Raw genomic sequence first — 18,891 nt, 5'->3', positions numbered from 1 at the left:
AAGGATCCCTGTGACCACTCACTGTCACCTGTGAAACCTCCCAACATGGACAGTGGCATCCTCTCTCACAGATCCAGAGTCCCCATAGGAGTCCCTCGGCCCCAAACTCGGAATGGGAAAATTTTCAAGTGAAATTTTAAGGGCAGAGGAAGCTGCTGGATGTCCCAGAGTCCACTTCTTCTGATAAATTCAAATGGCATTTAGGAAGGCATTGTTTTAATTGCCTGGCTGAGCCTGAGCTTTGCCAAGGATGGGACAGGATCCGGTAAACAAACCACTTTCTTTGGACTCAGATTGGACAGGCATTTAATCCCCACTTCACTACTTCCCAACAGTGTGTCCCAACTCTGCTGTGCTGTGGGAGGGTCAAACGAAATAATATATATAAAGCAGTAAGTATAGCGCCTAACTCATAGGGTACCCCGAACAATAGCTTTTGCTATTATTATGGAGAATGAAACTGTATAATGGTAAGTGATTTAGGTCGAGGTTGTTTAAAGCGAGCACCAGTGAGTGTTGTAACACACACTCCACAAATGTTTGTTTAATATAGAAGCAATTGTAATTAAGTCTAAGCTTTAAAGAGCAGAAAGCTAACAGTTTCCGTTTCCTATCCTGCGGCTAAAGGGATGGTTCCATGAAAAGCGAGCCACTGGCTATATTGTACATTCACCCAGATTTTATTAGTGATGCTAATATGGACGGAACTCATTGAAAAGAACATCAAAAGCTACACAGTAACTGCAACCAGCTCCATTGGCCAAAAAGTGCACCAATGAACATTTACTAACGGGGGTAATTAAACATGGCTTGATAACCACCAAAAGCCCTGCCGATTATGGCAGTGAGGCAGATAAAGAAGGAACCTCACCCTCTAAAAAGAGAGCAGACATTATACTAAAAGCGTCTGTCTGTCCAACAGCCAACAGATGCTCCTGTTCAGAGGGCATCTAACACTCGCTTCCAATATGGGACCAACCTAGGGTCCTGATAACCTGAACCAGAGCAGAGGATCTACAAGCACTGGTCAAAGTCTATCACACACAAGACAAAAGGCACAGATGAGTTGTTGTCGTTTTTCTTGGGCTTCTTAGCTATTTTGTTAAAGAAATTAGCAACCTGTATCTTGGCACAGAGCTTAGACAGCTAGAGATGCTAATCAGCGGCCAGGAAGGTCAGGACTACCCTTGTAAAGGACTGCTTTGCGTTGTTTTCTTTCTAATCAGTTAGCTCTTTAAGAAGGATCTTTTCTCTTGGCAGGAAAAATAGGAATCTTGGCCAAGCCAGCCTGAGGCTAGGTCTTCAGGATCCCCAGCACCTGTCACCACACTGGTTACCTGGCATTTACCAACTGCCTCAACTAACCTCTGAGACCTGCCCATCCTTTGAAAACGCTGGTAATTTTTTGGAATTGCCCAGCTGAGACATCGAGAAGACCACTGCCTGATTAGGACAAGCCATGTCTGCCTGGTGTGGCACGGTCTCCATCCACATCTTGAGGCAGCACCACATCCTCCATAAAATACTACCTCCGTGTAATAAAAATCGACTAAAACTCCTCGAGAATGCAACATGGCAGTAATCCCATTTCTGAGGCTTACTCTGGTAAAGAGATAATATCTGCCCCCCAAAACTAATAAAAATGTATGAATCATATTCTGTTGCTAAAAAGGCTTAATGCACACTACAAAGAAATAAGTCATGGGAATAAAAGGCACAGCATATGGAGTGCAATCAATGGTATTGTAAAAGTGTCCTCTGGTGACAGGTGGTAGCTACACTGGCCGTGAGCATAACATAACGTACAGACTCGTTGAATCACGAGGTTATACACCTGAAACTAGTGGAACGTTGTGTCTCAACTAGACTAAGAAAAAGAAGAAATGCACTTTCTAACAGGGGGTCACATGTGAATTACGGAAAATAGAAACAGAATGTATTTCTGAACTTCTCAGGAACTGAGCATACTTTTAAGATTTAAAGCACCAACAGGGTGCCTGGGTGGCTCAGTTGGTTAAGCGTCCAACTTCGGCTCCGATCATGGTCTTGTGGTTCATGAGTTTGAACCCCACATTGGTCTCTCTGCTGTTAGCACATAGCTTGCTTCAGATCATCTGTCTCCCTCTCTCTCTGCCCCTCTCCTGCTCAAGCTCTCTCTCTCTCTCTCTCTCTCTCTCTCTCTCTCTCAAAAATAAAAACATTAAAGCAATAACATCTTATTTAGAAAATGGAAAAGTGTTTGGATTAAATTCACTCAGAAAGTAAGAGTATTGGGGGGTGCCTGGGTGGCTCAGTTGGTTGTCTGACCTTGGCTCAGGTCATGATCTCACAAGTTTGTGATTTCAAGCCCCACCTCGGGCTCTTTGCACACACTACGGAGCCTGCTTCAGATCCTCTGTCTCCCTCCCTCACTCTCTCTCTCTCTCTCTCTCAAAAATAAATAAACATTCAAAAAAAAAAAAAAAAAAGGAAGGCAAAACAAGTAAGAGTACTAGGGCACCCGGGTGGCTCAGTCAGTTAAGCGCCCAACTCTTGGTTTTGGCTCAGGTCATGATCTCATGGTTTGTGAGTTTAAGCCCCGCCTTGGGCTCTGTGCTGATGGTGTGGAACCTGCTTGGGGTTCTCTCTCTCTCTCCCTCTCCCTCTGCCTCTCCCTTGCTCACACACACTGTCTCACTCAAAATAAATAAATAAACTTAAATTTTTTTTTAAGTAAAGAAAATAAGAGTATTAAACAAAGGGTTTCTTTTCCTTATGGAAAAAGAAGGCAAATGATAAATTCCACCCAGAACGTTGATGCAAATCTTGATGAATCCAGTTAGAGAATCTGTACAAAAAGATATGAAGACACTACTAAGTGACAGCAATGAAAACAGGTGGTAGTGGCCCGAGAACAGGCAGATGGCACAAGTAGACTAGTACGGGGTCAGGCAGCCAACCCGCAGACCCACACGTGTGGAATGACTTGCTTTCTGACAAGTGGGCCCTACAGTGCAGTGGAGAGAGCTATCGCTGTAGTAAGCAGTACTGCATATCAAGAAAGAAAACCAAAGAGAGCTCTGATAAATATCTTATGCCAAATGAATAATCCATTAGAGATAGATCACAGACAGTATGACTGGTAAAACAATAAAGCTTCAAGAGGACAATATGAAGTTGTTGTGTTTTGTTTTATGTTATTTATTTACTTTTCGTTTCAGAAGGAGAACTCACTACCTTGGTAGGAAAAGTTTTCTTAAACTAAAGGACATAAATGTACTAACCATAATGGAATAAAATTGATACACTGGACTTCATTAAAATTAAAAACTTTTGTTCATCATAAGACACCATTAGGAGACTAAAACAGCGAGTTACAGAATGGGAAAAGCTATTGACAAAACATCTATCTGATGAAGAAATGATATCCATAATATATAAGGACCTCCTACAGATCAGTAAGACAGAGGCAGACAACATAATAGAAAAGGGGACACAGAAGCCAAACAGAGACCTCACAAAGAGATCAAAATGGTAAGTCAGTCAGTAGGAACATCCTGATTAGATCATACAGAGACGCATGCCATCTTAGTGGCTGAAATTTAAAGACTGAAAAAAACCAAGTGCTGGTGAGGACATAGGGCAATGGAATCATCATGCACCAGCATGGCAAGGGGAGGGGCCAACCAGTACTGTCCCTTTGGAAAAGTGGCAAGATTGTGCTAAAGCTGCACACAGACACATTCTAGGATACAGAAATTCCAATCCCTGAGGACATACCAACAGAAATGCACACACACACACACACACACACACACGTGCGCACAAAGAATATTCAGAGCAGTTTTATTCATAACAATTCAATTGTATGAACTCAGTCCAAGTATAGTAAAATGGATGAATAAAATGTGGTTAATTCCTACAAAAGAATACTTTTCAGCAATGATAAAAATGAACTACTTCTGTATATAGCATGGATGAATCTCACAGATAGAAGTCTGAGTGAAGGAAGCCAGAAACAAAAAGTACCTACTATACGATATCCATTTACATAATGAAATATAAAGCCCAGTTATGCTGTTCCATGGTGATGGAAATAAAAAATACTGGTTATTTTTGCCAGACAGCATCCTTCCTGGCAGGGGATACAAGAGAGGCTCCCGGGTGCTGGAAATGCTTTTATTGATATGCATGGTTGGTTACATTCTTAAACCTTATAAGAAGCCTTCTGCTTCTCGTTGGGATATAGGAACTCATGGGACTATTATTCACATTCTAATACAAAGAATAAGCCAGGTAAGTTACCACATCACAGATTTTTGAAACCATAAGATAACTGAGAACATAATGGGGTCCACTGAATAAAAATAAAGAAGCTAACAAGCTCTTTCTAAGAAAAATAAGACCTATTGTTGCTTTTATCTCTGGAAAAGGAGAGAGTGGATTCTGTGATTAAGGAGGTACAGGCTTCTAGTTATGGAATGAATAAGTTATAGGGATAAAAGTTACAGCACAGGGAGTATATATAGTCAATAGTATTGTAACAGCGTTGGATGGTGACAGATGGCAGCTACACGTGTGATAAGCACAGTAGAACACAAAGACTTGTTAAATCGTTATGTTGTACACCTGAAACTATATAGCATTCTGTGTCAACTACACTTCAATAAAAAGGAAGCACTAAAGCCAATAAATACAATATTTTTAGAAACTATGTCCTGAACAACAACAAGAAAGGTAGGGAGAGGAACATGAGGACAAATCATTCAGACTTGCAAGAAAACTTTAGTGGCCACGAGTGGACAAGCTTGACAGATTCACATCTTGAGGGAGTGTCTACAAGTCTTTCCACAACCCTCTATCTGCTCGCTAAGGGTGTGCACCAAAGGGCCAAAGCCCTGTCAGGCTGAAGAGGAAGTCCGGATTTGATAACTGACAGAGAGCTGATGGGGGTGTGACACCAGAGACAGGAAACTCATTAGGATGCTATTGCGGAACAGTGATGATTCTAAGTGAAGGCAGTGGCCTTGGTGATGGAGATAAGCAAATGGATTTCACGAACCGCTTCAGAGGTAGAAGAGACAGAACCCTCGGTGTAGCATTCCTACAGGGCATATTTTATTCTGCTGTTATGAGGTAAATCATACAATAAATAAAAAGCCCGTTACGTAACTTTCTCACAGCTTTCTCTATAATGAGGACTGCAAGTGGAAATCATAACACAGACACCACGATGGACACAGGCTTCTGATCTAGATGAGCATGGCACCAAAGAACCAAGTGGCTACCAAGAGATACCATCGCAAGGCCAATACTAAATAAAGATACTAGACACAGAAGACAATATAGAGAACGTTCCAGAAAAATCCTTGGATTATTGGGGAAGTGAGTAGGAAACGAAACATTCATGCCTAAAAGCTTAGCTAGGGGCAAAGGAAACTTCAGAGGGCAGTAAAAGAAGAGGCTGAAGATTTATGGTGATGATTTTAATAAATGTGGCAATAGATAACTTCGACTATTTGATCTCAAGAATCAATCTATGTGGATAAAGTCAATAAAGGAAATCAGTCCTTCCTAAAATAACTACAACAATAAAACCTCATGGAACAATTTCTCAAAGGGACTGGACGGGAGGAGGGAGAAAGAGAGGCAGATCAGGTGGCAGTGAGTGCCTTGATCCAAACTCTCAGATGTAGAGAACGATCTTGCCTCTTGCCTCTGGGCCTCCAATTCTACACAAGATCCCATTATGACTGCTGGCCTTCCAGTTAGTACTATTTATACTGAAGCTTCACGGAGTTGGGTTTTGATTTATGCCTAGAAAGTTATGCACAATGACATAAAAAATTAAAATACAGAGAGTAGACTTAGGAGGTAATGTGATCGATACACGTTTGCTGATCTTGAACATAGCTCAGGAAAGTGAAAGGATAGATTAATTAAGGATTAAGCCAAACATGAATTTTAATATCCGAAGACATTTATAAGCAAGAAACCCTGGGGCATATTTATAGAGCCACTTTAATTAGTCAGTATTCAAAGCAGCTTTACACATGAGTCAAGTTTTCAACATATTTTAATAAGCATCTCTTCTAAATGCAAGAGTTGAGGTTCTGTAAACCAAGCATGGAATCTGGAATCAGAAAACGTGGGTCTCAGTTCTGGCTTTGCCAGTTACAAACTCTGAGAGCAAATCACACAACTTGCTACAAGTGTAAAATAGAAAACTCTAACGGGTTGCCATAAAGACTGAACACAACAAGGATGTGAACTGCTTTGTAAAACAAAAAGTGATACATCATTTCCTCAAATGAGTAGAGAAGAGAAAATATGTTCACGAAAATTTGCTTTTATTCAAGTTAACAGTCATATCACAAATGTCTACATGTATATTTAAGACAAAGTAGATTTGAATTTACTGATAATGATCCAAGACCCAAGAATTCTGGTTCTTATTTATTCATTTATTTATTTTTATTAAAAACATTTTTTTTTTAACGTTTATTCATTTTTGAGAGACAGAACAGACCGTGAACGGGGGAGGGGCAGAGAGAGGGAGACACAGAATCCAAAGCAGGCTCCAGGCTCTGGGCTGTCAGCACAGAGCCTGACATGGAGCTCGAACTTATGGACCACAAGATGATGACCCAAGCTGAAGTCGGATGCTCAACCGATTGAGCCACCCAGGTGCCCCTCTGGGCTCTTTTTTTGACCACAGCCCCAAAGTTTGCATTTGTACATGGAAATAACCTAATTAACAAAGTATCTAAAAAAAAATGCTTGTCATGGTGATGTCTTGTGGATTACATTAGTATCTTCCAGGTAATTGCAAGAGGAGCTATATCAGAGCAGTTAGTTTAGGCTGTGACATCAGACAGACCTGGATTCAAACCCTGTATCTATCACTTCTTACTTGTTTTTGAGAGTCCCATCACCTTTAGCTCTGTTTTCTATCACAAAAGTAGAGACTTTCATAGAATAGTATCACAAGTTTCAAAGATTTAAGAGATAATAGCATATAATGTACTTGGTAGAATGCCTGGTATGTGCAGGCATTCTAAGTGTTAGCTGGGATAATACCTAAAATCTGCACATAAAAATCTTTGTGTTTCCCCTTCTGGTCACTCTCAACTCTGAATGCATATACGGTGCCCCATGTACACAGTGATACAGAAGCTCATGCTATTTTATAGCCAGATGGGAACTTCAACATTTGTTGAGCAACTACTATGAGCCAGGCATCATGAAAGACACTACAGATACAAAGGTGAACTAGAAATTATTGTCTCTAATTTCAAATACTTCTCAAGAATGTAAGATTCTTGAGGGCAAATATTTGCTGACTTTTCCCACTTCCATATCCCCAGTGACCAAAATAGTGTCCGGAATATTGAACTTGCTTGGTAAATATTTGTAGAATGAATTATCTAGTGCTTTTCTTGTGTATATAGTAGATGTACTATATACTTCCCATTGTAGAAGCCACTTTTACTTCTATTTTGGGTATCCAATGAAGGGGACATATAAAGAGACACATTTTTATTAGCATTATTTTAACTGAAGCTGGGTTTAAGTCCTAGCTCCTTGAAACAATGTTAGTGATATTCTTACAAAATAAATACAGTGACATCTGGCACTTTGAAAAAAAAAATTCAAGAAATGTGAAGGACACCTAGGGAAGAATTCCCACCAAGTATTTGATAATGTGATAAGCAAAGGAACCTTGATACCATTTTCTTACTGTATATATTAACATCTGTTCTACCACTGAGATTATAGGATCACAAAATTCCATTTTAAAGGTTTAAAATATAGCTCACCTGATCTTCTTCTCCTCCACCTTCTTCATCATATTTTAAAATATTATCTCTTACATCATCTTCTGGATCAATTAAAAGTTGCTTGGCCTGGCGCTCTTTATCCCGGCGTTTCATCCATACCACAAACATCAGAACGAGGACTAGGTGGAAAAAGGGTAAAAAACAGCATAATGTCATAGCTTTTAAAACATGACTTTTCTCATCATAGCCTTTAATACCACTAACACACTTATATGGGTCAAAAGCTTGTAATGCAGCTTCCTCTCTCTTATCTCTTTCTGGCCTCCCGTGAAGAGACAGAAGACAAAGCAGGGTTCAAGCACTGGGTATTGAGTGTGAAACCCTGGGTTCCAGAACCTGGTGTCCTTTGAACTCACTGGCGAAATGTCCATCCTCAATATTATCATTTACAGATGGGGATGGGAACCATTTCCATCTCTCCCTTCTGCTTGCTGGAGGATAGGATACTCCTAATATAAGGGCTTGTAAATTCTAAACCAACAAACAATAGTAAGTTAAATTGTTACTTATTATGTAACTGCTATTTCACTGAGGTTGCTCGGGCCATCATTATACCCTCGGAAATCAGAGGGAACAGTACTCCCCAAGGAAGGTAAGTGCTTGCCAGGATGACTTGGGGAGTAAATCGGAACTGGATCGCCAATTGGATCTTGAGGATTTTGGGCTCCCAAAGGCTGTGCTTTTCTACTACACCATTCTGCATTCCCGCTCCTATTAAACTGCACGTTTCAGGTTAAGAAGCCGACGGGATTCGTTGGTGCACTGAAATAACATCAGGCTTTCAGGCTTTACATTTTTGTGCCAGATCTGGCACCATGAATCTTCCAGAGGGTTGACGTTAAAATCAGCACCAATTCATTTTCCTTCAAAATGCTAGTCACCCCTTATGCCAAAGTCCATCAGGTCGAAGTCTTTCCTGATAAGGTTGGCATATATGCCACATTTTAGTTCAAATGGAAACATGTCCCTAAGTGCACATCGAAGAGCGCATTCTCTCTAAAATCTGAGGATATCAGTTTACATCCTGAAGCAAGAGATTTAATGACTCCTATTTGAGCACATTTTTATTATTGGCCATAAAAGTAAATATCCTCCTTTTAAAGCCAGATACATGATCTCATTTGCCATTGTTCCAGGGCTAAATCTAGCAAGTGGATTATTAGTACAGCAATGCAGGTTTCAAATTATAGTCAAAGTAGTCTCCACACAGGAAGTAAAAAATGCTCAGGCTTCTATGGTAATTGCTTAGAATAAAGGGACAGAATTCTAAATTACCAGAACACTTGTAAATGGAGAAAACATAAAAGAAATGGCCAACATTTTCAAGAAAGTGATTGGTGTGTAGCATGATCACACAATAAACTAAGTCCTACTGCTATTTAACAATAAAACACAGGGCCAGGCAATTTATCCTTTTAACCTGCATGCTTAGAAGGGGCTCCTCAAGGACTTTCCAGTGGTTAATTTCTTGCATTCCATTGAACAAAAGATTGCAAAGTATCTGAAAAAGGAGCAGTTCCTTAATCTAGACTTGCTCTAAAGACAGACAATTTATTGAGCTGTGTAATCATTTCTATTATCAAATGTGCTGTATGAAGTATAATCTCTCACTATTTTACGTAGCCCTTCAGAAACAAATACCTTGATCCCTGCATGACTGGAGTTAGCTGCTGACTGCGCTTTATGCAAAGGAAAGCTAAGGAGAGCAATATACTTATTTTCCTAAATCATCAACTCCGTGTCATAAATTCATACTCAAATCATGAGTGCTCAAACTTAGCTAAGATGGTTTAACATTTTCCTATGAAAAGAGTTTGCTACAGCTCACCAAGCCATCAGTGCCAGAAAACGGCAATGGGGCATGAGAGGGGTGCACTGGCTGGGTTTGCTGCAAACATGTAAGTGCTTGAAACAGTGCTCAGGGTTTTTCTCTCTCGGAAGTGGACCTGACTGCCCCATATACAACTTGGCAAGAAAGTGCTCTTGGTTGAAGAGAGTGGTTAGATTGTTTTGAAAGGTAAACAGCAAAAAGTTACTTTCCAAAACATCTAGGGTGGGAAAAGAATTTAAAACCCAAGAGACAGGGGCACCTGAGTGGCTCAGTCAGTTAGGCAGCCAACTCTTTGATTTCCGCTCAGCTCATGATCTCAAGGTTCGGGGGTTCGAGCTCTGCATCGGGCTGTGAGTGCAGAGCCCGCTTGGGAGTCTCTCTCTCCATCTTTTCGCTGCCCTTCTCCTGCTCTCTCCCTTTTTCTCTCTCTCAAAATAAATAAAAAACATTAAAAAAAATAAAATCCTGGGGCGCCTGGGTGGCTCAGTCAGTTGAGCATCTGACTTCGGCTCAGGTCATGATCTCATGGTTCGCAGCTTCGAGCCCCGCATCGGGCTCTGTGCTGAACCCTTGTTCAGAGCCTGGAGCTTGCTTCAGATTCTGTGTCTCCTCCTGTCTCTGCCCCTCCCCAGCTCGTGCTCTGTCTCACTCCGTCTCTCAAAAATAAACGTAAAAAAAAAAACAAATAAAAAAAAAATAATAAAATAAAATCCAAGAGACAATACAACTACTTACTGAGCAGGATGATGATGCAAAGGAGGATGGCGATAATGGCTCCTGTGCCAAGCCCTGCACCCACAATTCTGTCCACATCGGTGCAGTCCCCATTGGAGTCACACTGGCAGACCTTCACGCGAAGGATGGATATATTTGACTTGGGAGGATTACCCGAATCTGTGATTATGATTGGAACTTCATATATCCCAGCTTCCAGAAATTTTATCTTCAAATTAAGTTGAGCAAAATCACCTACACGAAAAAAGGAAAAAAAAAAGTTGGTAGTTAATACATAATACGATAAAAACACGCAGGATATTCGAGAACTGCATTTACTACGTAACAGCATATAGTGAGCAATACAACTATGCTGCATTATGAAGGTTTTTTTAAAGCTGTGGAAGCTTTTAATATCTTATTTAACTTTAAGTAGCTTTTAAAATATATTTAATGAGAAGATTATAAGGCACCTAAAATTAACTTTTCATATCAGGCTTCAAAACCTCTCAACTGCACATATAGTCAAATAATTAACCTGTTCTTACCATTAAGCCGAGTGATGGTCCAATTTCTCTTAATAGTGACTGGAGACAAAGGAAGATCAAAAGCAAATGGTCCAGCATTTGGATCGATGTCATAATCAAGTGCTGTGATGTTAATTGAATTGGGGTCTGGAGTTTCGCAAGTCTCTGCCTCTTGAGGTAACACTTGAGGGGCATTGTCATTAATATCAAGTAAATAGATCTGCAGGGTTCCCGTTCCGCTCATAGGGGGGATTCCTTAAAAGGAGAAAAATCACAAACCAATACTGAGCAATTCTTTCCCACGAGTCTCCATTACGGTGGAATCCTCCAAGTTTCTAGCCTGCTTGCCCTTACTGTTGTATAACCTTGGAAAAATCTAGTAGCCACAGCCTCTGGCACACTGTTTCTCCAACAAGGCCACTTCTTGCTTCCTTCCTAGCATGACCCGGAGCTGCCACTGTTGGGGTGCAGGACTGAGCCCTGTGACAATGCATGGCACCCCTGCAGAGTGTGCTTCTACACCTGCCCTGCTGTCGCTGTCCGTTAACTCTGGGCCTTTTGTCTACCACGCTCCTCTAGGCACTGTGGGGAACACAAGAGAAGCAGAACATGGGGCTCATGATCTTTTGGACCCTACTCTTGATGGAGGACTAAGACATATGCATGAAAGAGCATGAGATTTCCTTTAAAGCTTCAACACAGCCATGAAATATTTAATCTACAGGAAACACAGACCCACAGACCTCATCTCGGGAAGAAATGCTATGGAGAAGAGAAATGGTACTACCTGCCTGACCAAGTGTTAGGCTGTTTTATATACATTATTTCATTGTAATCCTATGAAGTACATTTGAACGGATTGGGAACCCAAGACTGTGTCAACTGCTCATGGTCACACACTCCTGTAAGGGCTGCGGTTGCTCCTAAAGATGGGACTGCCTGACCCTAAACCCACCCTAAAGATTTCTCTACTACGTTTTGTGATAATTTAGCCTCTGTGAGATTATACGTATTTATGATGTTATATTATTATATATAGTGACATAATTATTGTATTTAGTGTAATTACATAATAGACATTAAATATAGTAAAATAGAAATATAAAAAAATGTTAAGATTATAATTCAGACACCCAGAGGTTTAAGTGACCCAGCCAAGAACATGCAATTAGGAAGGTGCACACATACATGCTGAGGAAGAGGCAAGGAGAAATCTCTATGGACCTGTCTGAGGCTATAGATGGTGCTGAAAGCAGAGAGAACAGAGGTGGGGGGACACGGGGGCTGCGGACAATATTCTAATAATGACCATAGCACCAGGAGCTCTGGGATACTCCACAGTTTGAAGACCTTTCACACTCATTATCACGTGTACTATTATTTGACTCTCATAACAACTTTATAGAATAGGCAAGACGCAAAAACAACTTCTCAGTAATGAAACCAAGGCACAGAGAGTATAAAACCTTGCCCAGTCATTAAGGAGTGGACCTGGGGCTCCACATCCAGCCTTGATTTAGAGTCAAGTGCATTTGCAAAGCATCAGAACTACACAGAGATGCAACCAACTACTTCTCTCGCATCCCAAACACCCTTTCAATTAGAAAAAAATCCACCTTGGTGAATGACAAATCTTGTTGTAACTCACAACTAACATTCACACATATAATTTTATAGCCCTTTAAATCTCAACATAATAGTGCAAGATATATCGCTTTAAGTTCCCTCATGGAGGGAAGCTACCCCTTACGTGCAGTGAGACCATAAAACAGACACTAAGGCCGAGCTCTGATGTGCAGTGGCAAAAGCTGTCCCTACTACGTTTCAACTCTAAATATGTGAACAGTGGGTCTGATATTAGAAACGATAAGAAATATTGCTTTGAGCTTGTCACCATGTGGATTTATGATAGATACCAATCTCACTGAATCTTATTATGTAAGATCCAGAATGGTCCATCAAAACTGTTCTTATCAGAAGTGTTGATGGGTAACATTTTTCAAACTGTGCTTCTTGACCACCAAATTGAAGCCTTCTAGTTTTATGAGATGCTTGCATTCACAGTATAGCACACATATTTTAAATGATTTTAAAATATGGTTATGATTCAGTTTTAAAACTATTAACATGTAACGGAAATATTTACTTGAGTGTTTATGTCAGGCAGTTTTATTTTTTACTATTATTATCTTTTATGAATACAATTTATTGTCAGATTGGCTTACATACAACATCCAGTGCTCATCCCAACAAGGTCAGGCACTGTTTTAAAGACTTTATGGGTACAAGCCACTTTATATTCTTCCATACACTAGTAGGAGTTAGATGCTGCTACCATTATCCCTATTTAAGAGAAAAAGGAGGGATACCTGGGTGGCTCAATTGGTTAGGCATCTGACTCTTGATTTCGGCTCAGGTCATGATCTCACAGTTCGTGGGATCAAGCCCCACATTGGGCTCTGTGCTAACAGCTGGGATTCTCTCTTTGCCTCTCTCGATGCCCCTCCCCTGCATAGAGTGCATGTGCTCTCTCTCAGTAAATAAATAAATAAATAAATAAATAAACTTAAAAAATTAAAAAAAAGAGAAAAAGGAAATTGAATACATTTAAAATCTTATTGCTAATCACAAAGTTAGAAAGTGGTAGACCTGGAGTCTGGATTCAGGTAGCCAGGCAGACTCTCAGAGCTTGCACTCTTAAACACATGTCATATTGAGAGCTAACAAAGCAAAACAAATCCATCACCAGATTTATGTAAGCCATTTTTGTCTTATATAACTAAAAAAATAAGAAGAAGAAGACGATGAAGAAGAAGAAGAAGAAGAAGAAGAAGAAGAAGAAGAAGAAAAAGAAGAAGAAGGCAGCTATCTATTAATTTCAATCATTTAAAATCCAGCAGAAACCCAGAAAGGGGGAAAAAAAGGTGCTAGACTATATGTTCCAAAATGAACACACAAAAATGTGTTGTACTCACTTATTTCAATTTGTGCATGAAATTAAGAGTTTCCTATGCCAAGGCAGACGAGAGGCAGAGAATTACAAAGAGACAAAAAGGCTAGAGACAGGCCAACTGATGTCGGCAAATAGACTGACCATAAGAAGCGTAAAAAGATCACCTCAAAAAAAAAACAATGCCATGGAGGCATTGAGGCTACCCTCAACTTGTAGCAACGAGGCATCATTGTATAGCAGGGCAGAAGAAATACAAATGTTTGTCATCACAGTACTAGGCACTATGCAAGACATATCGATGTTGGGAACATTCATTACAGAAGACAAGGAATATGTGAGAAAACCCAGTGGAAACAAAAAATAGAAGTAGGGGCCTTAGCTTAAAAAAGGTCAGTTTTCTAGACAATCGGGTTTCATAGAAAAGCTCGTTTCCTGATGATGCATTCATGATGAGGCACTATTTAACAACATACAGGGTAATACAATGACCATGTTTAATTACGTACCATTGTCAGAAGCAAGGAAAGTGGCATTATATATATTATTTTTCACGTTTGGTGATTCTCTGTCCAAAACAGCAATTGTTGTTATTTGCCCATTCACAGGATCTATTTTTAGCCAATTGGCAGGATCAGACAATTTTGTGTATCTACAAAAGGAAAGCTTTAGTAAGTAAATATTTTAATATACGTAAGAAATAATGCCTATTTTACAGGTTTAATTCCAAATGTCGACCAGCCCATTAATTTGCGTTTTTGTAGATATTGGTTGAAAATACAGCTTTAGCATGGAAAAGTATTTCTGTTGCAGTGGTTAAACTCTTGTCTCTTGTCTAGTTTAATGGATAAGAATGATCCCAATAAAATAGTTCAACTATACCTTCTAATTAAACAGTAGCCCTAAAGTATAGGACTTAAGAGACATTATAAATAGAAGTTGAATTTTCTATCATGGAACACACCCAAAACACCAAATCATCATGGTGTTGATGAGGTCATAGTGGGGACACGCCTACATTCCTATCCCCATCATGACCTTCCCCACGGGGCCAAACTGTAGTCAGAACTACACTCTTCAGAAAAGTCCCACCATCTGAGTCTATATAAAGTAGATTTATATGTATCAGTAGGTTTATCAACTTAAACTCCTTTTTTATTCTGGGTGGAGAGTAAAATTTTCAAGCTCAGATAACCAATATCCAGATTGGAAAAAATATCCTGCATGTTGAAAGGTAAAAAGTTGTAGGAGTTCAATACACCTATTATTAATTAGCTATTTCTCTATCTTGATGTCAACGTATAGAGAAATGTGGAAGATATGCAATTATCTGTTAGCAGCAGTTCTGAAAGAAGTTAAATAAAATATGAGCTAATTTAAAAAATTATCATCACCAGCAATGGATAACAGTCATGTGGGCTGTGCTCTGCCAACGACCTACTCCCTCATCAGGAAGGATAAATTAGATTGTGCTGAGGTTGGAAATCTTTACAGATATGTTTTATAAGTCCTATAATTACCGTACAGGTAAGAGGCAAAAATAATTAGCTCTTATATCTTGTTTTTGGCATGGGTTTTCTTTTTTTTCTGACGTATGCGGAAGGGATAAATGTTACAGCCTCTGAGAGTCCCCTGTTTACTCACAGTGAAAACTTTTTGCAGTATTTGGTACAATAGCACAGGCTAAATGATTATGAAATATACAAAGATAAAAGGGGGTGGACAAAAAAAAGAGGCAGAGAACATTTTTTTCTCCAAATAATTACACGAGTAGATCTATTCTTCTATTTCCTATCTAATATACTCATTGATCTATTTACTGAGAGGAAGCTTCATCAAGGAATTAAAAAAAATTTTTGTAATAAGTAGTTTGGGTTCCAGTTCAAATATTTTATTCAAATGGTAAGTAAATTTTGTGCACAGCATACAACATAAAGTAAATTTTTAAGAATGCCACAAATAGCATTTGATACCTAATATTTTGCTGCATATATCGATCAGGATCCTGAGCAGTAAATGTTGTTAACATGGTACCAGCATGAAGGCCTTCTTCTTGGCGAATGATCTTGGGATTTGGGGCAAAATAAGGGTTTTCATTCACATCAATAACTGTGACAGACACGGTTGCAGTTGACTGAGGTGGGTGCTGAATACCCTTGGCTAATGGCACTTGATTTTCAGCAGCAACAGTAAGGACAAACATCCTATTTGTTTCAAAGTCAATTGGCTGGGGGGAAAAAAAAAGGAAACCATATTTTTGCAGGAAATAAGAATATTTGCATTCTGCAGTTTATTCTTCTTTAAGACTCCATTTCTAAAACATTAATTTTTCATTCACAACGCCATAGGTTCCTCTCAAATTTCTGGAAAACACGCATTAGCATGGTCAATGATTAAAATATTTATCATGATTGAGCCTGTTAATATAAGATATTTATAAATCTTGGGTACTTCAAAGATTTATGTTCACAAAATAATGCATATTACTACTGCACTGATTGCATTTATTCAACTACATCTAAAAACTTGATTATTCTTAACAGCAGCACCGTGAATCAAAAATACTAAATAATCTGAGGTCAAGTGAGAACCCAATGGTCTAGATTATATTCTCAAACATTGGTATCAAGGCCATGTCTCATCCAAGAAAGCTTTTATATCTGTGATGAAGTACAAAGAACCAAAACCAAAATCAGAAACCATTAAAATCCTATTTTTTCATAAAGCAAAAACTTAATTCTATTTAAAGGTATCATTCATAATTTGAAACATTTTAAAGTACAGACATGTATACACACACTTATGAAAAATAATAGTGTTTGTATGTGGAAGGGCTTTTTTCTTGTTTTTGTTTTTTCCTTACTTAGCAAACTAAAACTCTGGCTGTCTCCCAAAAGAATTTTAGGTGTTCTACTGGTCTGTAAAAATCTCAGCTCTAAGAACAACACTCTAGATGAAGGTAATGCACAAATAACCCATAATGTAAACATTAAGTTTCAAAGTTCCATTGAATCCTACTGTCAATAGAAAAGTTACCAGGAGTCAAGTGATCAGACTGGACTTTCATTTCACTCCTGACTTCCCTCGATCATCTTCTAGTGGAGGTGCAGATAAGTATTACTGTGTCATAAGAATTTGAAAAATGAGCTTAGAGAGCTCTCATGCCGTCATAGATGGTCTAAGAAGGATTAAGAGCTGAAGCTAATGAGAAAGCCACATTATTAGCACAAACGGCACCATTTCCTACCCTAGACCACTCCCTCAAGCCTTCAAGCGCATAGTTTGTTTTTCTAGCACCCTAAAATCACCAATTCAACTTCCCATTGTCAATTATTTTAAACAAGACAGTGGAGAAGCCAGAAAGTAAGACAGAATTCTTTCGAGTGGTTTCATTTGCTGCATGAGAAGTCTATGACCTAACACTTTCATGTAGAGTTCTGTCCTTCAATGCATATAAAGTGCATTTATCCCTCAGAATGGTATGACTTAGGTACTATTATCTTCCCTGCTTTCTGTATGAAGAACCTGAGGCTTAGCGAGGTTCAACAACTTGCCATGCTCACACCACTACAAAAAGCAGACCTGGGATTCGAACACATGGCCCAGCTCTGGGGTGTTCAGAGAAATTTCCAATGCCCACCTCCTGGGGGGAAACTCCCCTTCTACTCACTCATAAATTCTAGGCAGCTGACACCTTCGTGCACTTACACAAGGCCTACATCTGGGTTCACTTAACAGAGTTGGGATGAGAGACAAGGGAACAGATCTCTTCACTGGGGGCTTGAAGGAAGAGATGTTCACTTTAAAGGCCTTTTACATTACAGCTATGCATTACACTTGCAGTCAACAGCCCCTTCCTGCCAGTACTCAGGGTGTTTTGTTTTTGACAATTAAAGATCAGAAGAACTAATTTCTTTAAGTCTTGAATATAGCATTTAAAAACAGCAGTGCAAATTCACAACGTTTTTGCAATGTAGGCTCTCTTTCTGCCTACACAACCCATTTTAATTTTGTGATATTTTCTGGTTTGTTCTCTGAGCCAGTGCTCCAAGGGGAACTTGAGAATAATAGGCATGGGGCCTCTTTCCTAATAGCTATCAACTGGTGATCAATTAATACTTGAGGATGTGCTACATCACTAACATATCTAAGCGCACTCCGTTAACACTGTGGAGGGCAGTCCCGTCTTCAGAATGTTAAAACTGGCCCCAAATGATTTAAATGCAATCATATTCTAGAGACAATGTGAGAACAGTTATGTTGGTCTCAACCTAGCCTCAACAGAAACTACAAAATAAATGTGGGGTGTTTGAGTGGCTCAGTCAGTTAAGTGTCCAACTCTTGATTTCAGCTCAGGTCATGATCTCACAGTTCATGAGTTCGAGCCCCACATCGGACTCTGTGCTGACAGCTCAGAGCCTGGAGCCTGATTTGGATTCTGTGTCTTCCCCTCTTTCTGTCCTTCCTCTGCTCATTCTCTGTCTCTCCTTCTCTCTCAAAGATAAATAAATATTAAAAATTAAAAAAAAAAAAAAAAACAAATGTGATTCCCCAAAATATGTTAATTCCAGGTTTGAAGATGTTTGAAAGAAGAAAAAAAAACAACCCTAAGAGTAAATAATAAACTATGGACCTGTCAGAGAGATCAGTGACCCAAGTGGCACTTACTTTGGCGACAGTGACTAAGCCGTCATTGCTGTTCGGGTCTGTCTGAATGGCAAATCGCCCTGTAGGATCCCCGCCACTGATTCTGTACATGGCATTCCAGGCCGGCGTATGGGGCTGATCCTTATCAGTCACAGTTAGATTAGCTACTATGACATCTACCCTGTTTTCAGGGACCTCGCCATAGAACTACAAGAAAAACAAACCTCAGTTAGACGAGCGATGCGGACCGGTGAAGGACAGCGTGTCTTGATGACCCTGCTGCCCTGATTTTACTGCCCCATTAAATCTTTATTACCCACAGTCAACGAGGAAATCAGTAATGCAGGTAATCACAGCATTTATGTTTGACTTTAAAAATACTATAACTTTTCTCAGTAGACA

The 18,891-nt window shown here is 39.5% G+C and overlaps 1 protein-coding gene across 2 annotated transcripts in view; it reads right to left on the bottom strand.

Moving 5' to 3' along the window:
• Positions 1 to 18,891, bottom strand: part of CDH2 (cadherin 2) — a 215,983-nt gene that overhangs the window by 24,275 nt on the left and 172,817 nt on the right. For both annotated transcript variants that reach the window (XM_058692444.1, XM_058692445.1), the window contains exons 9-14: positions 18,511 to 18,696; positions 15,816 to 16,069; positions 14,352 to 14,494; positions 10,914 to 11,147; positions 10,387 to 10,620; positions 7,800 to 7,939 (exon numbers count right to left, since the gene is read on the bottom strand). In XM_058692444.1, the coding sequence (XP_058548427.1) occupies positions 7,800 to 7,939; positions 10,387 to 10,620; positions 10,914 to 11,147; positions 14,352 to 14,494; positions 15,816 to 16,069; positions 18,511 to 18,696 (1,191 nt within the window). The remainder of the gene's footprint in view (positions 1 to 7,799; positions 7,940 to 10,386; positions 10,621 to 10,913; positions 11,148 to 14,351; positions 14,495 to 15,815; positions 16,070 to 18,510; positions 18,697 to 18,891) is intronic.

The sequence above is a fragment of the Neofelis nebulosa genome, chromosome 11, assembly GCF_028018385.1.
Source record: "Neofelis nebulosa isolate mNeoNeb1 chromosome 11, mNeoNeb1.pri, whole genome shotgun sequence".
Classification (NCBI taxonomy): Eukaryota; Metazoa; Chordata; class Mammalia; order Carnivora; family Felidae; genus Neofelis; species Neofelis nebulosa.
Note: the sequence above shows the minus strand (reverse complement) of the source record. Positions and strands in the feature narration are given on the sequence as shown.